Source organism: Ostrinia furnacalis, unplaced genomic scaffold (genome assembly GCF_004193835.3).
Source record: "Ostrinia furnacalis isolate ACB-3 unplaced genomic scaffold, ASM419383v2 OfSCF1246, whole genome shotgun sequence".
NCBI classification, from domain to species: Eukaryota; Metazoa; Arthropoda; class Insecta; order Lepidoptera; family Crambidae; genus Ostrinia; species Ostrinia furnacalis.
Genome location: NW_021131485.1, coordinates 377,417 through 399,586, shown reverse-complemented (window position 1 = coordinate 399,586; position 22,170 = coordinate 377,417). Strand labels below are relative to the sequence as shown.

Here is a 22,170-nt window from a genome sequence, read left to right as displayed (position 1 = left end):
GTCAATAAATGCATTATTATTAATATTCAAAGAAAAAAAACACAATATCTATTAACATGAAGCCAAAAATAAAATTAATATATCTTAAATATTACAAGGTCTTTAAGCCTTGTGCCGCCACAATGTAAGTTTTAATACCAGGTTTATTGACCTTGTACCGAAGGAATGGAAAGTATTAGAAAGTTACTGCCGCAGCAAAGGTGTTAACTTGATAGCGTAATTTAAACCACCACAGTTCAAAATATCGAATTATATTAGAGGCTACCTTGCTCTTGCTAAATGTCTGCAAACGAAACAGAAAGCCCTTGTCAGCCCAACTATGCAAGACGTCAGCGCATCATGAATAAAAATATTTGCTTGTGTTGATGGCCTAAACTCTCGTTTCGCGACCTAAACTTGTATTAGATGTTGCACCATCTTACTTGAACTTTGACAAACGCCAAAAATCTGTCAAACTCCATACAAAAAGCACCGGTTATCGTTATAGTTACCGTCAAAGTTAGGTGGTGCAACTCAGCCTTAGTGTTTACCTTGATGTACCGCAGTAAATACATGTGTACCTATTTGTGCAGGTCCAGCCTTCTGGGGCCTGATCAACCCGGAATGGTCGCTGTGCAACAAAGGCCGGCGGCAGTCGCCAGTCAACTTGGAGCCCGACAAGCTGCTCTTCGATCCCAACTTGCGATTTTTACACATAGATAAACATAGGGTAAGGTATTTTAATATTTATTTAATATAACAAAAATGCTAAAAGAAGCAAAGCGAATTTAGCGATAACTTAAAAGTATCTTAAAAGTAGATGTCTTTTAATAAGTAGTTATATTTTGATTTGAAGCTCACAATTTGATAACAACAAACTAAAAGTTTAGTAAAGCATCCCTCTACTGATCCATCCAGGGCATGATAGAGATAAGCATGACGATTTAGAAACCGTTATCATCAAATAGTCGGCTACCTTCCATAGGCATTAATTTCTGATAATGACGAAAACAACTGGGCAAAAAAGGCCTATGTCTAAGCCTATAAATGCCCCATTTATAGGCTTGTTTTACTTTGATATAATACCTAAATAGATAGCTGTGAGCTTTCTAAGCCCGAGAAGGAAGACTTTTTTGACATCAAACTTTAAAAGGCTTTTTTTCAGTAGTCTAATGAAAACTAATTTCATTCTAATATCGGCGATTATGTAATGTTTTCAATATTCATTAGTCCACAATCCACATTCCCCGTGCCCCGGTGACCTTCGAGGTCATAGCTCCAATTTGGTAAGGTCGTGCCACGTCTTCCGGAGCATGTCCCTTCACGAAGCTATTGTGTCCATAGCTAATCGCCGTCGTGTATTGAATATACTATCTCTATAGTTATTAGGTAGGTAGGTTTTATTTTTTAGAGACTACTAGTTTCAAATATGACTGTTTGCTTTATTAATTTGTAAATTTATTTTCTACACATACATAATGTTATAAATAGAAAGTGTTAACAAATTCCAATCTGCACTGTAAGCCAAAATTAGTATACTGCACATACAGCTTAGTTAGTATTGAATTAACTAGCACTACAATTGTTTGGTTTATTAATACACGTTTGTATCATTATACAATCTGTTTACGCTATGATTATGTAAGTGTTTCATTTTATTTCAGCGAGAAGTGTTGTTCTTTGTAATTTTAATTATTTTTAATGAAGCCATTGCTTGCTACTGAAGTTCATTAAAGAGACGGGTTGTTTGCAATCCTAAAGGGCTCTTTTCATGACAGTGGACTGAAGTGCTTTTATATAGCGTTTTTGTATAGTAAAAACAAATATCTGTCACTTTTTGTTTGTTACATTATGAAGTTTTAGGGAAATAATCTATTAAATTAAAAAAATCATATATGTAGTCGAATTTAGAACCATCCCCTTTTTTGAAGTCTCCTAAAAAGAAACGTATTGAATTTTGATTCTTATGTCCCTGTTTTTAAACAGATAAATGGATTGATAACGAACACGGGTCACTCTGTGATCTTCACGGTGGAGAATGAAACGCGGCACCACATCAATATCACCGGGGGCCCGCTGTCCTATAAGTACCAGTTCCACGAGATCCACATACATTATGGACTCCACGACCAGTTCGGATCCGAACACGCCATCAATGGATACTCCTTCCCTGCAGAGGTAGGTATTATAACTCTTGTATGATACTATAACTCTTGTATGACTTACACTGACTAGGTACCTATGTACTCGTAGTTACAAAATAATTGCCCATAGATTTTGTACGTAAGATTTATGACAAAAAATTACTGAAAAGCAGAGACTAATCTGAGTCAGTCACGATATTCCACTTCCCAGTCAAAGATAGATTTAGAAGCCCATAAAAATTTGTATAGGCATAATATGTACTTGGAGAAGGAAAGAAACTACGTCATGCATGCATCAGGATGCAGGCCGCCACCAACCGGCCATAGTGGAAATCATTGGGGGAGGCCTATATTCAGTAGTGGACGTCCTATGGTTTAAATGATGATAATGATGAAGAAGGAGCTACGTAGTTCACCTGATTTTTTTTTCAGATTAGAGTAACACAGAATTAGTTGCTATTTGTATCGATATCTCATTTAGTTACACGAGTATTTTAATTAGCACCAAATGACGATCAGTCCATGAATCGCGGTTAAAAACATCGTACACAAATATATTTTAATTGTGTTTTGATGATGACAAAGCTAATAATACTATTTAAAGCATATTTAGTAAACTAGTTTAGACTAATTAGCATTGTTAGCGATACAGTTTCATTGATAATAAATTACAATTTTCGCACCACAAATTTAATAAAGCTCTGCTATGTCATAATTTCGGCAAATTAATTTATCATTCATAAAGTTTTGTTGTACTACCTTTGGGAATCAAATTAGGTAAGCTGTTCTGTGTCCTAATAGTATAAGGCTATAGATTCCAAGTACCTATGTAAACAACCCAGTACGTGTACTGTTAATTGCTTGCAGACGCACTCATGAATAGTAAATACAAATACCAATCACTTTATTGATGAAATATTCAGAATACTGACTTGGTCTAATTGGAAATCTATAGGTATATCTCAGTATGTAACTTAAAATTTACTATTACATCTAGCAATTTGAACAAAGGCAAGTGTGGATCGATGAATGGATATTTGGTAATCCTTCTTGCAAGAACTACTAAACAGATTGTGATGAAACTTTGCAAGATTACAGCTATGGACAGCATTTAGCTAATAGGCTTATCTTTACAAAGTTACAGTACTTTACATTTTACATAAAATATTGAACTCAACAATTCATATTGACAATTCCCACAAAACTGATTTTAGGCAATCTCCTTGCAAAAACACGTAAAACGAAGCAACAATTGTCTGAGCAGCCATCAAAATGTTATCAGTGGCTGTTCGTGAGCGTGTAAAGCGCGTAACAGCTGTTTTCGCACGCACAGCCTCGCCGAGCCCAGACCGAGACGCTCAAATCCCAAATGTAATCCCGACGAACAACTCAAGCGCGCCTCTGTTTATTTATGTGACAAATTCCAAGCGAAAATCACGCGTTTTTCCACGCACTCGTACGTTATCCCGTACAAAGCGTTCACACTTCATTTTCCTACATATGACTCAATTTGTTTGTTACAGATCCAAATATTCGGTTTCAATTCGCAGCTATATTCAAACTTCTCCGAAGCTCTACACAAAGCTCAGGGTATCGTGTCAATATCGCTACTATTACAGGTAAATTGATAAAGTCCCACGAGTGGAATATTAAAAGTTTTGTTACAAACGTATTATTAGTTTCGTTATTAGTTAGTGTTGGTATTTTTATTAGTTTCAGTATGCAAAAGCAACAATTTATTTCAGGTGTATATTGTAATAATTATAGCATCTGTAATCATACCATGAAAGATTTTAAGTTTTTTGTATTACCGTGATTTGCAAGTTCGAAAAATTGGTGGTGCACTTCGTGTAATTGATGTTATAGAACGGCATCAAGCCGCACCTTTCAGTTGCCTTCGCCCGAACTCAGGTTAATTAAGGAAATTGGAATTTTCTGCGCCCCATTGGATTACCCGCTAAAGCTATTAGTTCAAATTAAGAACTAAATGAGCGCCGTAAACTATATCGCCAAGTCATTTTTGTTGACCTAAAACAAAGCATCACCCTCACGATTAATTGTTGGAAAATAGTTTTGTGTTGTTTAACTGTAGTCTAATTAGTTAAGTACTGTAAATTAATGATGCTTGTTTGTAGAAATGAATGGACAAAACGTTAACCTACGTGTTGTTGCAGCTCGGGGATTTATCGAATCCTGAATTGAGGATATTGACGGAGGAGTTAGAGAATATAAAATACGGAGGTAAGAATACGTCTATCTAAGCATTTCGGCATTTTCAGCTTAGATCTGATATGCCAGCATACTGAACATATTACCAAGTTAGTTTAGCACGCGTTTTGGTTCGTAATCTGGAGTTCAAGAATAAAAATAATGTTGTTTATGTAAGCATATTAAAATCAATTCAGCAGTTTTATTAATTTATAATTTTTATTACAATAAATTACATTGTACTGACCTGTACTCGCACCAGCAGCATAACGCTTTTTTAACACTATCACTTCACTAACACTTTAGACGTCCGTTCGCAGCGGAGGTTGGACAACGACTGACCGTCCGATACTTGGATCGTTATAATGAAAACGAGTGAATGAATGATTGAACGTACTTTTTTTTTTCATAAATATTAATTTAATTTTTGTGTAAATAAATTATATATTTTTTAAAAATAATTGTTATTATTATTTTATTTTGGTCGGAAAACATACGGTGAAACATTAACAGACTTATAATAATAGACAAATAATTATATTTTTTATTATCTGATGCAACTTGTAGCTTATTTTGAAATAATTTTATTTCTGTTTAACTAATTATCTGTTCATATAGACGTAAAAGTAATAAGGCCAAATCTTCGATTTGTCTGGTACATTAGAGTGGGCTGGCTCTTTACTCACCTCATGATGATAACATAAAGGGCCATGCAGTGAAGACTACATGACCTGATGATGATGATGATGATGATGTTGATGTCCAGGAGCCGAGATGCCGGTGAATAAGCTGTCAGTCCGCGGCCTGCTGCCGGACACAGACTACTATATGACGTACGACGGCTCCACCACCGCGCCCGCCTGCTTCGAGACCGTCACGTGGGTCATCGTCAACAAGCCCATCTATATCACTAAGCAACAGGTATGACAGCACAGCAAGCTTCGTTTATGCATTTCAGAAAAATGACATTCACAGATGGAAAAGGATTTCCACAACTACCGGGGTTGCACTGCCTACATCCAATGGTGGGAAGTCAAACCGTAACTTCGAACTCCTCCAACTCCTCCTCCTCCTTCGGTTCCAATGATAGTTTAACTTTACCGGGACAAACTTGACCTTCACTAGTTGGGTTTTTATTGACGGTCAAGCTATAGATCCTGGCCATTCAGGAGTTGCAGCGGTGGGAACGAGAGGTGAGAATAGTCCCATGCCTACATCCAGGTGCTGCCCGCGACCTTTATTACAATCGTCGGTCCACCGAGTGGGAGATTTGCTCGCAGCACGGACTTCCTGCTCGCCACTCAAAAACTTTTCTGACCCAATGGCCATCAATTCTGCGAGTTATGTGCCTCGCCCACGCACATCAAGATTACATAGCTGTTTTAACAGCGATGGCTGTGCTATTTTGCAATCTGGCTAAGCACTAAAGTACTGTCGACTGTACAACAGTACTTTTAATTTTTTATTTCAATACAATGCGAAAACTTCTAGGGACTTTAGACTCAGTTCACGTAACGATAAGAATAAAGGAAACTAATTAGGACCGACTTCAAAACGCTCCCTTCAAACTAAACAATGGTTGTCTAAAGTTCTGGAAAAAAATCTGAATTTCATTTTGGCATAGTAGTAACTTACCAACCTTTAATCTGGCATGGCATAGTAACAATCAAAATATCAAGTTTAGATAAACGTTTTATTGTTCCAAAATATTTCCAAAATATGTTACATTGATTTTTGTATTAATTTCTTATACGAGCTCAGGATACGATATTACTGGCTTAAATGAAATTTATACCCCTCAGCACACCTTTCATTTAGATTAGACCTTTAGAATTTTGATCAATTTGCTATAACAACGCCTACAATGTAGCTCTATAATACGGCTACATACTGAAAGTGATACCAACACAACGCTATAATTAACCTTGTTAGCGTGTTCGTACAAAGATTAAATCTTATGTATACAGCAATTTGCAGACGGATTGTTGTACAACTCTCAGTCAAAGTCAAGAATCCGCCAAGTTGGCTGAGTAATCAATATGGGCGGTCGGGTTGCATCCGTCCAAGTATCAAGTTCACCCTATTTGCATAGCGTGTTTGCCTAACTGCTTTGCCGCATCATGAGGATTATCACTTGATATATAAAACAAACGCATTAGAGATCAAACTGGTATGCATTTTTTCATCTGTGCATCAGACTATCCTTTTTCACGGTTCCACTCCCTTCGCGGAACTCGTTAGTGTCGGAAAACCGGGTATGCCGCGGGAAAAATTAAATTACAAAAATTTCCCTGAAAAAATGTTTGTAAAACTTTTGAAAAGTATCAAGACTCTTTCGCCCTTGAACTTGCCGCATCTAGCGCGCGCTATTCTATGAGTCGTGGTCGAGGCCGGCGTAATAACATTTTCATTTGTGCTCACGTAAATAAACAACTCACGTCCCTCGCCTTTAGACAAAGACTCCGCCGTGAATTATGTACGTGTTAAAAGTAAACTGAAAGTGGCGCGTTGTGTGGCTGTTATTATAAATCATTGTTTATGTTTTCCGTTTGTTGGTGGGAAAATTAAGTGCTAGTGGAAACTGCTTGCAATCTCGTGGGGACTTGAGTGAGCGCCATGTGGTCGCCCGAAGCCGAAACGCGATCTAATGTGCCCGCTTGTGTCAGGTCAGGTTAGTTTAGAACTTTACCTGGCGCGGGTAATAACGTGAAATCTTTTCGTGTGTTAGTTATGTCCACAGTTAACTACTTTGGTGGCTTGGCGCACATTCTCCCAACGCAATCTCTATACGAAAAGTGGTACCGTCTAAGTCGTATTATCTTTATTCAGCTCGTATACTTTGTATTATTTTGGTTTAGAATTGCCTCCTTTCCGTAATAGCGCAAGAAATCTCCAATTAAGGCGGAACCGTCAAACGACACAGTATTTTGTAGACATTACCTGTTATTTTGTATTACGACAGCAAACACATTTCGCATTATTATGACCGTAAAAAGAGTAAATCACCGCTTCGCTCGGGAAAATCAAAGTTAAGGCGGGGTCTATAATCAGAATCAAATTGTTTAATACGGCGTAAACAGCGATGGGAATGGGATAGTGATCGCGTGAGGGGAGCCCGTTAATCCGCGCGCGCTCACCATAGCAGTCAACACTAACATATAAAAGGAAAAATTTCAATTTACTTGGAATACCGCCCGTGCCTCTTGTGAGGTTTACAGCGCACTAAAAATGGGAGCACATTCATGAGTTAAACGGCTCTGTGATTGCGCTATTTTAATTTCAAGGGTCTACGTTTTAATTGTGGCACTGTAAAAAAGGGAAATTTTCGCTGGAAGGCGTTACCTCTGTACAAAGGTAACAGTAATTAAAGTGGAGGCTAGAAACCGATCACTTAGGCACTGCAGCCGCAAACCACAATGTGATGTGACTATACCAAACACCTGAAAGTTAATTCATAGTAGCAGCTTGGGCTAGTAAAACATGATGAAAGCCACAATTGATAGTAAAAGTACCTAATTATAGTAATGGTTATAATAAATCAGACCTGAAGACTTTGAGTGCTGTATGTATCAATGGAGATTTAATATAATGTATTGGATTCAATATCTCTCGAAATGGATAATACATACACTCATAATTCGTTCCATTTGTAAAATTAAGGTTTCATTCGTATAAGTATATCGATACCTCTGGGCTCAAAGGTCGTAAAGGACAAAGTACGACTTTTCAGGAGAAGCAAAAAACGATTTTTTTATTTTTTTATTCGACAATAACTTTTTTGTTTTTTGAGCTATTAAAATATGACCTAAGAAGAAAGTGCTTAGAATTCACAGCATTTTCCGAGGAAGTATTGAAAAACTGGACTAAGGCAGTATTTACTGAGATAGATTTCCTTTACGCCCTCAAAATTACAATAAAAAGACCTTTACACCCCTCAAATATTCGTCCTAGGCAAGTTACTCAGGGCGTAAGTCTATTTTTATTTTACAAAACTACAAAATCAAGGTAATAAAGGACAATTTACAGAGTTTTATAGGTTTTCATAGGTCGTAACGGAACACCCAGGTAAGGTATTATGCAAGGGCAAATTGATAATTTAGCTTAAATATTTAATGTTTTATGGTATTTGATATGTAATATACCATTTCTTCACATATTTTTAATGAACTATAGTATTTTAAATGAAATCAAATGATTTTTCGTGGTTTCAAAATTTAATGCACACAATTTATGAAACTATTATTTAAGCAAGCAGAAGTTTTGATATCTTCGAACTAGAAGATACCATTTCCGAAATAAAAGCGATTTTAGAAAATAAATATTATGACGTTTTTTAATAAAACTTCATAATAATGTCTACTTTACACGAAAAGCCGAAACCAATTTAATTTTATTTATTTATTTAATCATTATTATTGTTTCGAAAAACTACAAATGGCGGACTTAATTCTATAGGGCAGTCTGTCAACCAGTTGACCTTATGATACTGCAGATAAGATAGAATTATTAAGGACAAACGAAAACCAAACTATGATTATTCTTAATAGATTAAACATTGTTATTCATAATAGCTTGAAATTATGTCATTGTACTTGGTACAAAAGTAGAAATGTTAGGTAAGTAAGATTACTAGTAGGAAGTTTTTCATTCCAGTAAAGTATATCCACTTACTTTACTCTTACATAATACAGTTTTTAAAAGCCAATTATTTTTAATATAAAAATATAACTTCGAAAAAAAGTGCATTCACGCTTTTTAGTACATTAAGTTTCAACTGACACTATAGTACATATTTTCCCATGTTAAGCGTAAATATTTTTCCTACTAGTTATACTTTATTAGCTGATCCAAATAACTTTAGAAACTAGACTTATTTATTATAATTGTTACAGTCAAAACTCAAACGAACGTTAGTCAAAATTACTAGGAAATCATTAAAAAGAATTGTAAAGCGTAGCATTTGTGTGATTTATGCATACAAAACATACATACAATCGAAAAACATAACCCTCCTTCTGCAATCGTGTAATAATGACACCTTATGGTACTACAGTAAGGTGACTCCTTTTTCTCATCTAGCTTTTTCATTTTTCAAATTTGTATGATGACAATCCTAACTTAATTAGGTAATACGTTATTTTATAGCATGTTTTCATTTTGTTATATCATCTTTTAATTATCTTTTACCTGACAAATACCTAGTTTCGTCAAATATGAGAAATAATAAAAAGCTTCATTACTTTACCCGATGTGGATAGATGTCATCATTTTTTAATGTACAAATCACATAATCGTTACACTCTAAAATAGTTTTATTACATATTTTTGATGATTTTTTAGTTCTTTCGTTTGTTCTAAACGCACATACTTAAATACAATATGAAACGTCTATAAAATTTACCTACTCAGTTGTTTTAATATCCCCTCTTTGTAGATTTTTAAAATATTTGTTTAGATAATCTAAGGGCGTAAAGGACAAATTATTTAGACTTTGGTATGAAAATTTGGGTTGTATAGGACAATAGATTATACTACATGTACATTATACGCCCAAAAATTTGTGTTTACTTGTTCTTTACTACCCTGCTAACTGTACTAAAAAATCAAATGGTATTTACATCCCAATTTTCACGATGAATTCTGTTTAGCTTATCAAATATGATGGGTCGTAAAGGCACTTTTTTTGAGAATTTCGACAAACTAAATATACAGATCGATAGAGAATTAAATTCTGAGTACAACTGTATAAAAAACTCATTTTCGGTATTTTGTCCTTTACGACCTTTGAGCCCAGAGGTATCGATATTTCGTTTCTGCTGGATCAACATTTAAATTGTGAACTTAATAAAAATGCTACGTGTTGTAAGTTTTGCGTACATTTTAAATTAGTCTTAAGGTGATCGCACACTTATTCATGCCGAATTAGAGGAATTGCCGAAAGAATTTGTAACGTACGAAAATCCCTAAAATTTCGAGTAGCTTCTTAAATTCTTGCACGGGTTTGTTTTGCAATATTTTTATATGCAGTTATGAATTATTGTATTTCATAAATATAGAGCCAATTCAGCTTATTTTTCCCCACGTCATGTTATGATTCTGGCTCGGTCGATTCTATAAAGAGGGTGTTTTCACATTGGTATTTTTTTTAAATCTTAATTGAATTCTGATTTAGCATTTGATTTCGCCTAAAAAATGATATTTTCTAAAGAAACTAGAATCTTTCTCGCAATTTTCCACGAGAAAACTGAAATAAATTGCATTCGTTCGGCCCGGCAAGCGTGCGACCACCTTAAGTTTAAACTCTTTGGCGCAGCTCCACGGGCTGCGGCGACTCATGCAGGGCGACGCGCGGCACCCCAAGGCTCCTCTCGGGAACAACTTCAGGCCGCCCCAGCCGCTCCACCACCGCGCCGTGCGGACCAACATCGACTTCGACCTCAGCAAGGTAATACCTACCCTAACAACCAACTATAAAGATCAAAATCGGCCGTCAAACCCACTGAATTCATTACTCACTAATATCTAAATTTCAGTACCCCGGGAAGACTTGCCCGAGCATGCACCGAGACATGCATTACAAAGGTATGTTTCTTTGAACTTATTGCGAACTCGAATTTTATGAGTTACGATATTAACAGTCGTAGCGGGCTTTTGAGTAGACTATAGCGATCATGTTATTAACTTGACATTATTTTAGTTAAGTTGACAGTTAGCGCCAAATGTTTTAGATTCAACTCTTCGTGAAATTAAGTTTCAACTGCTTACCTAATTATAATGTACCTTAATTAGTACATTATTAATTCTAAATACATATTTACTGTCTGTCTACGAATGTCGACTACGAAAGTCTTACTCTAAAATCGTGTAAGTTCATTAATTGTTTTATTTCTCTTTCAGCCAAAAGCTGGACACAATATTGAACTGCGAGCGGCGGCTCGCTGTCGGTAGGCATTCGTGTACACTAATTTTATTAGTTTCAATGTAGACATAGTTTTAAATGAATAACAACCTGTAAGTCAATTGTATATAACTTTTGTACAGTCCTATTTATATCTTGCTTAACGGTACTAAAGTACTTTTAGACGAGTACAAATGCGACCCGTTGCTGCTGTAACTTACCTAAAACTATGAAATTTATGCTTAAAGTAGTTATTGTGATGGTTAAGTTTAATGAAACAGTTATATTTGATATTATAAAGGCCTATGTCTAGGTAGGACATACATATTTTCGGATAGATTGTACCAAAACATCGGTCTCGCTGTCAATAATTTGTAAGTAATGTAGAAAAATATACCTGTAGAAATAGCTAAAATCTACGAGTAAGTAAATATAAATATACAATGTTTCTCGAGTAAGGTATTTTGTATCCTTAAAACATATAATTAAATGTTTCCATATTAATACTACAAATATTATTATGTCATTTAATGTTATAGGTGGGCCTTCATTATTTTTAAGTGTTATCAATTATTTTTACTTTATTCTATAAAAATGTTTATTAAATTATAGCAAATTGAATAAAAATGATCAATTTTTAACTTTATTTGGTATGTCAGACATATCTTAAGACTCATATAAATAAAAAGCGTATTTTGAGTACTGTAAGATTTGTTCTAATAATATCTTAGAAACCAAAATCATATCAAATTATATCATTATTCGGCATAGATTAGGAAAGATATTTGTTTATGACTGTACTTCTTATCGTACACTACTGCTCTAAGGCGTCTATGGCTTTAAATAATGAATATAGTGACTAGGTATGTAATTATTCCTTGCTACCAATGTAAAATTAAGAATATTTCATTAACATGAAATATATGTATGTATATCGCCTGGCTTCTTGTAAGATCTATTAGAATTAAAATAATTATTTGAATAAATTATAAACCTTATTTTTATTTCAATCCTTTGGTCATGTAAACTACGAAGGTATTTTTAAACATTGCAAGGAACAACCTAAAATAAAAGAATAACTCTCGGGATTCGACTCTACAAAATAGTTTGTCTTCTGTTCTTAGTCACAAATTAATATGAGAGCTATAAAAACAGCAAAAATACACCTCAAAATCTGTTTACAAAGCTTATATTGTACAAGGATACTAAAATAAAATCATACACCTAAATGTACTCAACAAATTATTGCTTTGCCCACGTTGCAATTATAAACACTAAGGTACTTGATACAAATAAGGCCTACCTAACTTTAAATGCTTATATTTCAATAAATATTAACGCCAGTCAACAAAAACAAGGTTAATTAACTTCTTCCATCCTTTAATTTTAGCAATATTACAAAAAATAACACAATTTTTAACTAAATCTATTCAAAATAAGCAAATTACGAAACCACTAATTTTGGCTTTATTAAATCACCTACACGGAATAAGGCCTATATGATTCAAATGCCTGTAGACCTTAAAATTGAGGTTGTATTACACAAAATGCGGTCTTATAACATTAAACACGTCGATTTGTTTGCGTTATCAAAATTTTACATACCAAGTAAACATAAATATACTGTATATCTTTAGAAAAACTTAAATTCCACTTATTAAGAATAATACATAAATTATAGATAAAATTAAATATTCATAGTAACAAAGTAATGATTCCTTACTTAAATTATCAAAAAAAATATCAAAAACAAACAATATTATTTTTTTGTATAGGGCTTATTAAAACACCGTGTTCGAATAAGGCCTACACATAAAACCTTTTAAATAAATCAGTTTAGGAACATCATTTAGTCTTGATTTTTTGTAAACAAAATGAGATCTCAATTTTTGTTAGAACCAGGGCATAAAAAGGCTTCTGAATCATCTTTACGAACTCCTACACAATCTTTATGATACCACCAAAAGCAGTCNTTACAAATAATGCATCTATAGCCAGTAGTACAAATTAAGGTAATTATTAGCTAGTAAGAAATATTTAGAAACGATTACTAAGAAAAGCTTAATCTAAAACAGCGTTATTTTACCGAAAATTTAAGATGAAATCGCCAGATTTTTATAAGAGAGCATGAAATCACCCACGACCTTAGAAGAACGCGTGCCAATTGGTGCTGGGATCGTGGATCGGGACGCTCTTGCACTCTACCGGGTTGTAGGGCATATGAGTACGTGTCCTTGAAGTATTATCCCGGTTGGATTTATTTATCTGTGTTTTCTGATGTATAGGCCTTATTAGAACGTAGGCCTTATTTGTATCAAGTACCTTATTTGTTGTGGTTAACAAGCACATCATTAAAACTTTGCTTATGCATGCAGCCCGGTATGACAGCGAGAATAAGTTAAACTCGCTTCACCTCAGTAAAACAGGCTTCAATCTTCATAAAATGGCATACAAAAGGTTTCAATTTAAAGAGATACGTAGCTAATCGCAATACAATAGGGTAATGAAGCTTTGAAATTGCCGAATTCTCATTCTTTTCCGAAGATAAGTCGACATAAAGGTGCGTTGGCGTTTAAATCTTATGCAATGGACTGAAACCGTCTGTTTTAGTGTTTCCACTCTCGTGTTTGAATAAAAAGCTCATTTGAATTCTATGAGAATCGAAATTGCTCTCTTTTTCGCGTAGTAACTTAATTTAATCGAGTTTCATCACAGTGTCCTTACCTTTAGATTGGATACCGCAATAAGATGAAAAATAAATTTCTTTTTTATTCACCTTACGCAATTCTATTGGTTAAAATTATTTCAGACCTAATTATTATGTACAAAGCACCTTATTAGGGTAACCTTTGGTGTTTACCAACGTTTGTTGATCTAATTTTTCTATGAAATTTATTTGAAAACCATTTATATTACTTTAAAAGTGACAATGAACATCAACAATCTTCAAACAATCAACAATCATCAAAAATAAATAGTTCTGAAGAAACCACTGTGTTACTACATACTTATTAGAATTCTAATCTATTATGGTACACAATAACATAATCATTAAGTGAAAAATATAACAAACCTGTATATCAAAAAGAGCTTTAGTAAACAACATGAAAATGAGTGTAAACATTTACCACCCTCGAAAAACACTATAACGTTCCAGGGATGAACTATAGATTAAGACATCGTGAAATAAATCGGTTGATTTCCGAACAGGAAGTAGACTCTACGTTATTGGAAAAGTTTGAGTCGGCCCCGTTAATAGACTTACACAAATTGAGTTCATTACGGAAAATAAAATAAATCCGACGCGGATTCTGAGTTTACCGTTAGTGTTTTAACTATCGTGAAATAAATTTCGAAGTTTATGTTGTACATTAATTCTTAAATAATGAGACAAGTAGGAAAATGTCTGTAGTTCCAGTGAGAATATTATCATAAAATTGTTCGAGTGCAGTGGATTTTTTTTGTGTCGATTACGTTTTTATCTCTACAATATGAAATAATATAATGAAATTAAACAGAAGCCGCTTTAAACAAATAAAACTATGTATTTAGCATGTTATTATCCTCTCTAGACCAATCTAGTAATGCTCGTCTTGTAATTATCCAGAGATATCCAGTAAAATATGTAAAGAGAAAAGCAGAAGCGTGAAATGTAATACCTATTCGTGTCGGGACATCCCCAGAGCATTGGGGAGAGAAGAAAATCTAGTTGAGCGTTAGAAAAGTTGTTTATTCGTTTTTTGCTACGTTCCGCCGTTTAGCGGTACACAGGGAATTCTGCATGGGGCTGGAGCTCTTACAAGAGCGCTATGGTGATTGTTGCTGTTTATTTATCGCCAGTTTGCTTCGGAAGCCGTTTGCAGAGCAGCGACGCGTTTTCTTTTGCAGTCATTCCGTTTAATATTGTATTACACCAACGTGCTGATACAAATCTCGCTACGAGTTTTTCAGTTTTTGTCTTAACAAAACGTATGAATTATGTTCAAAATTAGTTTTTCTACCAAAGAAAGATGAGTGTTTTCATGAGACGTTGCAAAGTGCCATACGCTCCGAATAACACTCAAGTTGAGACAATCCATGGGTAACACACTTCGTTATGAGCTTTCGTTTAATTACCAAACTTTTTCATCCGTTCCCTTCCTAATGAAAATATTATCTATCTAATCAATCCGTTGTGGATGAGGCGGCGTATTTACACATTACACTTGGAGTGAAGTGAACTCGAGTTCGAGGATGATCGCTCCTTGAAACAACTTTCTTTGGCCTCTCTTTGTAAGAGCTACAGTTATTTCTGATTTCATATTATCGTTTCTATGGTATCCAATTACGGAACACAAAAAGTATGTTTATATTTGGTTTGTGATGACTTTAATGGTTTATTAGATTTCTACTAATAGATATAAGATTGAGAACAACTTTTAAGGTTTGGGTTTAATTTAGAACAGGACTGTCTGTGTCAATTATTAGTTTGTGGATTTTAGTTAATTAAACAATGAAGAATATAAAATCAGGTGGCGGTTCTTTCAAATTAGACGTTTTAGCAGGACGTCCGCGTCCGTCTGTTGCGTGCGTTTGCAAGACCGCACACTAACTATTGGTAATTGTCAGTTTTATTCCGACGCAGTTGTCATACAATTTACCGTGTGCGGTCCTGAAACGCACGACAAACGTCCGGCTCAAAACGTCTAATTTGAAAGTGTTCTTATACTTCACCACATTGAATGCTCGGAGAATTCAAATTGCCTTTGAATAAACTTTTTCTTTGAACTCAACTAGCTTTTTGTAACTGTACTGTTTTCATCTACAAGACGTGTGCAATAAATGCGAAAGGCGTGTTTACACAGTCTGCTAAACACTTAACGAGAGCTCGAGTGAGCTTCACTTCGAGTGTGGAACTCTTCGGGGCGACTCTATTTGCTCCCCATTCAAAGGGTGACAGAGATTTGAGGCAACGTTCTTAAGGTACGTCTTTTATGACGTAAGCAAATACGAGACGGGAATCATTCTTATTTTTTAAGTAAATATAGTCAGTGTTTTGTTTTGTAAAAAATATAATTCAGATTTTCTTTTGTTTCTAGGATAACTCGACGATAAAAAGTACGTTAACAATCTGATTTATAAATATAGTATTGTTCGTTTGTTCGTAGAATGCTTGCAAATTAGCCATTATTTCAACCTATCACAGTGGCTATCAGCACGCGAAGTTGGAAACGAACTTGGAGAGATTTTTTGTATGAGATTATTCTAGATTCTCACTAATAAAGGAACGCAATTCCGTTAAACTTTCAACGTAACTTAACACGTTATGTGATTAAGTTTGTTGTTTTCTTAAACAAGAAAATAAAGGGCATATCTTTGCAATACATTTTAATAGATACGGTGAAAAAGTATAGGTATGCATTCCACAAACGCTTTCGAACGTGTCATAAAAACAACATCGCATACATGAATAAACGCATCAAAATTCCGCAGTTTTACAGGGAAACAAGTTCAGCTACGTCATTTTACAGTATATTTTTTTGTATCTAAAATCATCAGCTATCTTAACATAAATGTATTTCTGTTCTTTTTCCTATCAATAAAAATGCTAACACTTGTTACGTTACCTACATAGCTTGTATGGTTTCAGCACTATAATAGCAGTTTCAAAGAAAGAAATACAGGCTGTTACAAATCTGATTTAATAAATTTTATTTTGTATTAAAAAAAATATTTATATGCATAATGTTAACATGGGCTAGACGTGTCGGCCTATAAACCTATTTACCTAACATCCTGTATATTCAAATTAGAAAAGTATTTTTTTCCGAACTTACACATTAGCTCTGTTACACATCAGCCTGTAGATTTAATTCGTTTCCTGAACTGTTCTGTTCGAGCAGTGGCGGTGCAGCTAATTCCGAACGGTTTGAAAGTTTCATGTCGACAGTCGGCGCTCGTCGCAGCCAATCCGACTTTTATGCAAATGTGCGTGCGCCTCTCGCGTTGCACCTCGGGGTAGTTTGCGAACATGCATTTAGCGGTTGAACTCTGGTCTGATACTCAGATATTATGCGTATGCCAATAACGTCCTTAATCATGGTTAAAATTCTAATAAAATGGTTTTTAAGTATGGATATAACAGAATTTATTATAAGGTAGGTATGGTTTTGTAGTACTGTAGTATGTTTTCTTGTTTGATGAGAATCTAAGGTAAAAAAGCTCTATCTGACTCATAATAGAAAATTATTTTCACTTTCTTAATAATGAAAGAAAATAATAATCATCAAGAATATTACTACAGCATGGAGCATAATCAACAAGACCCAGATTTTAATCAAGAATTTATACAGGAGTGCAACTTAACTCATAGCCACATTTTAGTACAATAACTTGACAAACCCTATTGTGGGATTACAGGATGTATCATTATTCAAAACTTAACCATGTCGGAGCGCATGTTGGTCCAAAGTAGTGAAATATACACGCACATATCACATTGTTAGGCGAACAGTGGGCTCCGACGTATATTTACGTATGGGCGGAATAATTTACGAGTGCACTAACTTCGGCCCATGCTGGGGGTCTACCTTGAAAACCGATTTTGATATATCAGCTCTAGCCATCTCTTTCTTACGTTAGGAGCTTAAGGGGAGCGAAAGAGATAGATTCAGGGGGCAGTATCAAATTGTTTGGCTCAGATGCGGGCACATATATCAGCGGGAAAAGGTTACAACTTCAATAAAACTTGAGTGGAACTTATTCAAACGCGTCGGCCGGTGAAAGCTGTTTTTAACTTCCACCCCAGGGGATCGCTCCCGCAAATAAAGCGTAGGCGCATGGAATATTGTCCCTTTCTGGAAACTACAAAAATGTTGCTGAAGTTTCTTGTATTATTACAACTTTGGTAATGATGTGTCATTTAAGAATATTCGTATAGAGTCACATACATAATTTATGATGATGATGTTATGTAACTATTGAGTTATTGAACTCTGTGTATTATTTATCCAGAATATTACTTAGTACATAATTGTTTGCAAGAGCTCGTACGCACACCTGCCACTACTGTACGACCATGAGCTATGAGCTATTTTACCTATTCTAATTTTTTACTAACGCTTTTAAACTTAGGCAACTTCAAGTAAACAACTCTTAAAAAACGACTATAATATGCATAAAGGCACTTAATTCTTCCTCCAACGCCTTGTTTTGTTGTTGCTCCTAAAATCATATTATTTTTAATGATCGCCAACCCTAGACAGATCGAGGCGTCTGAAAAGTTTTTTGGGCAAATATTCTTTCACCTCGGTGATACATTGTTGGCAACGGGAACACAACTTGAACTCTTCGTGGATATTTGAATAAGTTTCCTCGAGTTATAATGTCGCTAACTTTTAGGACACTATTTGAACTGTTGCTTTGCAACGAGATGGGACTTTTCAGTTTGAAAATACAACAACTTGACTCTTGAAAAGGAAATAGTGATTTGAAAATAATTTATCATATTAAACATGTATGAAAACACTGTTTTTATATCATCATCATCATTTCAGTCACAGGACATCCACTGCTGAACGAACATATTAGGCCTCCCCCAATGAGTATATGGTCACCAGTAAATTATTTAAATTTTGTGGTTAATAGACTGTGTTTGGAGTCCCGTTAACTTCTACAAAACTTTTATAAAAAACTGTGGTGCGATGATAATATTTAAGGCTTTTTAATATTTTGTACCGGCTCTCTTTTTCGGAGTAGCCGTCGAAAAAGGTTATAAGCTCTGAAAAAGTGTATATTTTGCCAGCTTTATGATATGTTGATACATAATACTAGAATGATGTGCGTGTTACAAAAATACCTTAAAGTGGCGTTAAATCTACATTATGGCAGCGACAGGCGGCCTCACTAAGATTTATGAAATCAACACCGTAAACAGTCTTGGCGTATATAATGACTCAAAGAGTGTATGCGCAAAGGTGCATTATGCGATGGCTAATAACATTGCATGCGAGGCGCTAAAACCGCTACGGCGTCGCGCTACGCCGCTACGGTACTACGGGGCTACGGGCTACGAAGCTACGAGGCTACGAACTTAATGAAGGGAGACTTTTAGGTTCGTACATATTGGGCTCAGTAGGCGTTTTAAAAGTGGAAACTGCTTTATATCGTTCACCTAAATCTAGTCTGGTGAATACAATTTAAACAGCATCAGAGAATAGGTACTTGAGTATTAATTTGTTAGGTGAATAACCAACAACAAATTAACTATCATAACCACTTCACAAAGTTGAAAGAGTTGTGCCCTGTTATGGTAGAATAACTCACGACGCCGTCAAATCTAATTTGGGTGGGAATGTCTTATGTGCAGAAGAGAAATCTCGTAAGTTTTTCTACACCTACTAGTAGACAAATATCTGTATTGTAACATATTATTGTGTAGTAAGTAACTTTAAAATCCGTGTCTATGACCATAACGGCATGTAAGTGCACCCACTGGCTCTACCTTTATTTTGTGGACGTGGGAACGAAGCCACATGCAGCGTCTCGGCAATATTAGTTTGATGCTACATAATTTTATCCAGTCTCGGTCATAAATATCACACCCCACCCGTTATTGTTGCAAGAAAGTGGTGTACAAGCACGGCACGGCTTCGCAACGGGGTTTTCTGTCTACCTAAAATAAATTATAGCCCCTAAATTCGAGATAAGAAATGCATATCACTTTCATGTTGATAAGGCTGATTTTCTGGCCTTGTTTTTTCTATACTGCTGTTATATTAATGAATCTAATTGCTTGGCGCTGTTGAACAAAGAGGTTTACGGTGTGAGTATGCTAAACAGTAGATATAGAGCAGAACAGACAAGTACCATTAGGCAAGTTCCTAGTTATTCCTCATGGCATACGACGAATATACTAACGTGATTTGATATATCTAGGCTTCACATTAATTCACTGCGATACCATGTCGATAACACTATTAGTAAAATTTGAATAAGAAATGTTGGCTAATATCAGATGAATCATGAATAAAAGAGCAATTTGGAGTGATTAAAAGGTAACAAAGCTCAACAATGGTTTCAGGTGTCCATTCTAATCTGATATTGTAAGCGGCGCGCCGGGGCTTCCCTATTCTAAACGAGCGAGGCTCGCCCTCGTCGACAAATCACTCTTTAGATGCCGCATTTTTAGGCTACCAAAGTATTAGGCAAGAAAATAATAATTAAAAACGTCATGACATAAAAGATAGTATTCTTATCAGCTTATTAAAGTCCCGCGGATTAGTCGTACATACAAAAAATATTTTCCTAAAGCTTGGTTAAGGGATAAAATAAAAAAATTAAACGTTATTGAGAATGTCAAACTACCGTTCCATCAGGCAAACATTTCTTTATTGTGTAGTCTGTTTTTATTTGGAAAATATAGCTTTATGGTCGCCAAAAATGGATATAACATTAACGTTATCAATTTTTGATGAATATTTCCTGATTTTACTTTTTTATATGCATAACAAGGCAGGTATTTACCTACTTAAAGATTACTAAGATGTTTGGCCAAAATCTTTACCCACTTAATAAATTAGGATCAGTGCAGTGCGGAGTCTGTACTACCGACTATGCCAGACCCACTCGATAAATCTAAGCATCGCAGTGCCGTGGGGCTCTCCTGAGAGGCTCACTCGCCCGCTACACGTCGAATGACTCTCACGTAGACAGTGACAGATTTCCTGGAAGTTGACACGGTCGTTTTGATTGTGAGCCCAACCACAGTAAAATATAATAGTAACATGTTCTTAGAAATTCCTCAACTTAGCACACGTAAAATTTTGAGTTGATGAAGGTCATAAGTTATGACTCATAACTTTTGAATCACTTGCATTGGCTAATTTTACTGCTTCCTTTTACTGTGACCTTAGAAGTCAATTGACGTGCTTAGAGTTAAATGATTGTGCGGTTAATTATCTCGAATCATTTTTCGTTCAAAAAGTTATGCAGCGTCTAAAACGTTAATTCCCATTCTACTAGATAAAATGATTGTGTGGTTAATTATCACGAATATGTTTTCGTTCAAAAAGGACTTTAGAACAAAGTATAGTTAATGCCCATTCCACTCGATAAACATCACGATCTGTGGGGCTCTCCTGAGAGGACTCACTCGCCCGCTACACGTCGAATCACTCTCACGTAGACAGTGACGGGCTTGCTGTGACATTGCCGTTTTCAAACATTCTGGGAGTGAGGACTACGTTTCTGGTTTGAATTTCATGTTTTGAATTTATTGTGAAAATAATTTTAAGGATTACTTCAGTTTCGTAATTTGATTTGTGAATTTATTCGTTTTAATGAAAATGATATCGTGTTGCTATTATGTGTTTTACTTACCGACCTATGTAGAGATACAGCGTCCCATAAGTTTAAATGGAGACGTATGTCGTATGGTGCAATCTTAATCAAGTACATAGAATTGCTTGCACCGAATATCGGAGGCGAAGACTGCTCGCTGCCGAATAGGGCTGCAGCGCCACGTGCGGGCGCTCCCACGGCCCGCCGCAGACATGCGACGTTTATTAAGCTCTTCACCTTTTTGTTACCTGCCGGGAGATTTATTACTTTTAATTATTTTTCATTGTCCGCACCCGGTATTCGTCTTACACCATCGCGTTAAAATTATTATGCTCACAGGCTCAGCGGAGTGATTTACCGACGAACGTCACGTAATTTACAACATAGTGAGAGAAAAACTGTTCACCTTTTGTCGGGCTGATCTAATTTTCTCACGAAACGGCGCAGATTCGAGATTGGGAACGTTTTTATCGTCATCGCTCACGATCGGTCCTTTGTTAAAATGCAAAAGGCCCATAAACGAGCCTTCGACGAGGTGTTTCACTGACAAACTTTCATCTGCTTTTTGTTCTTTTTATGCAAATTAACCGGCGCTAAATTAAAACCGGTTTGGGTACGGGG

At 35.4% G+C, this 22,170-nt stretch overlaps 1 protein-coding gene across 1 annotated transcript in view; it reads left to right on the top strand.

The window, feature by feature from the left end:
• Positions 1 to 11,767, top strand: part of LOC114352092 (carbonic anhydrase-related protein 10) — a 34,627-nt gene extending 22,860 nt beyond the window's left edge. Inside the window, exons 4-11 of the mRNA XM_028303552.1 lie at positions 573 to 709; positions 1,966 to 2,157; positions 3,647 to 3,742; positions 4,298 to 4,364; positions 5,098 to 5,252; positions 10,645 to 10,776; positions 10,865 to 10,913; positions 11,229 to 11,767. Coding sequence (XP_028159353.1) covers positions 573 to 709; positions 1,966 to 2,157; positions 3,647 to 3,742; positions 4,298 to 4,364; positions 5,098 to 5,252; positions 10,645 to 10,776; positions 10,865 to 10,913; positions 11,229 to 11,251 — 851 coding nt within the window. The 3' untranslated portion in view covers positions 11,252 to 11,767. The remainder of the gene's footprint in view (positions 1 to 572; positions 710 to 1,965; positions 2,158 to 3,646; positions 3,743 to 4,297; positions 4,365 to 5,097; positions 5,253 to 10,644; positions 10,777 to 10,864; positions 10,914 to 11,228) is intronic.
• The last annotated feature ends 10,403 nt before the right edge of the window (positions 11,768 to 22,170 follow it).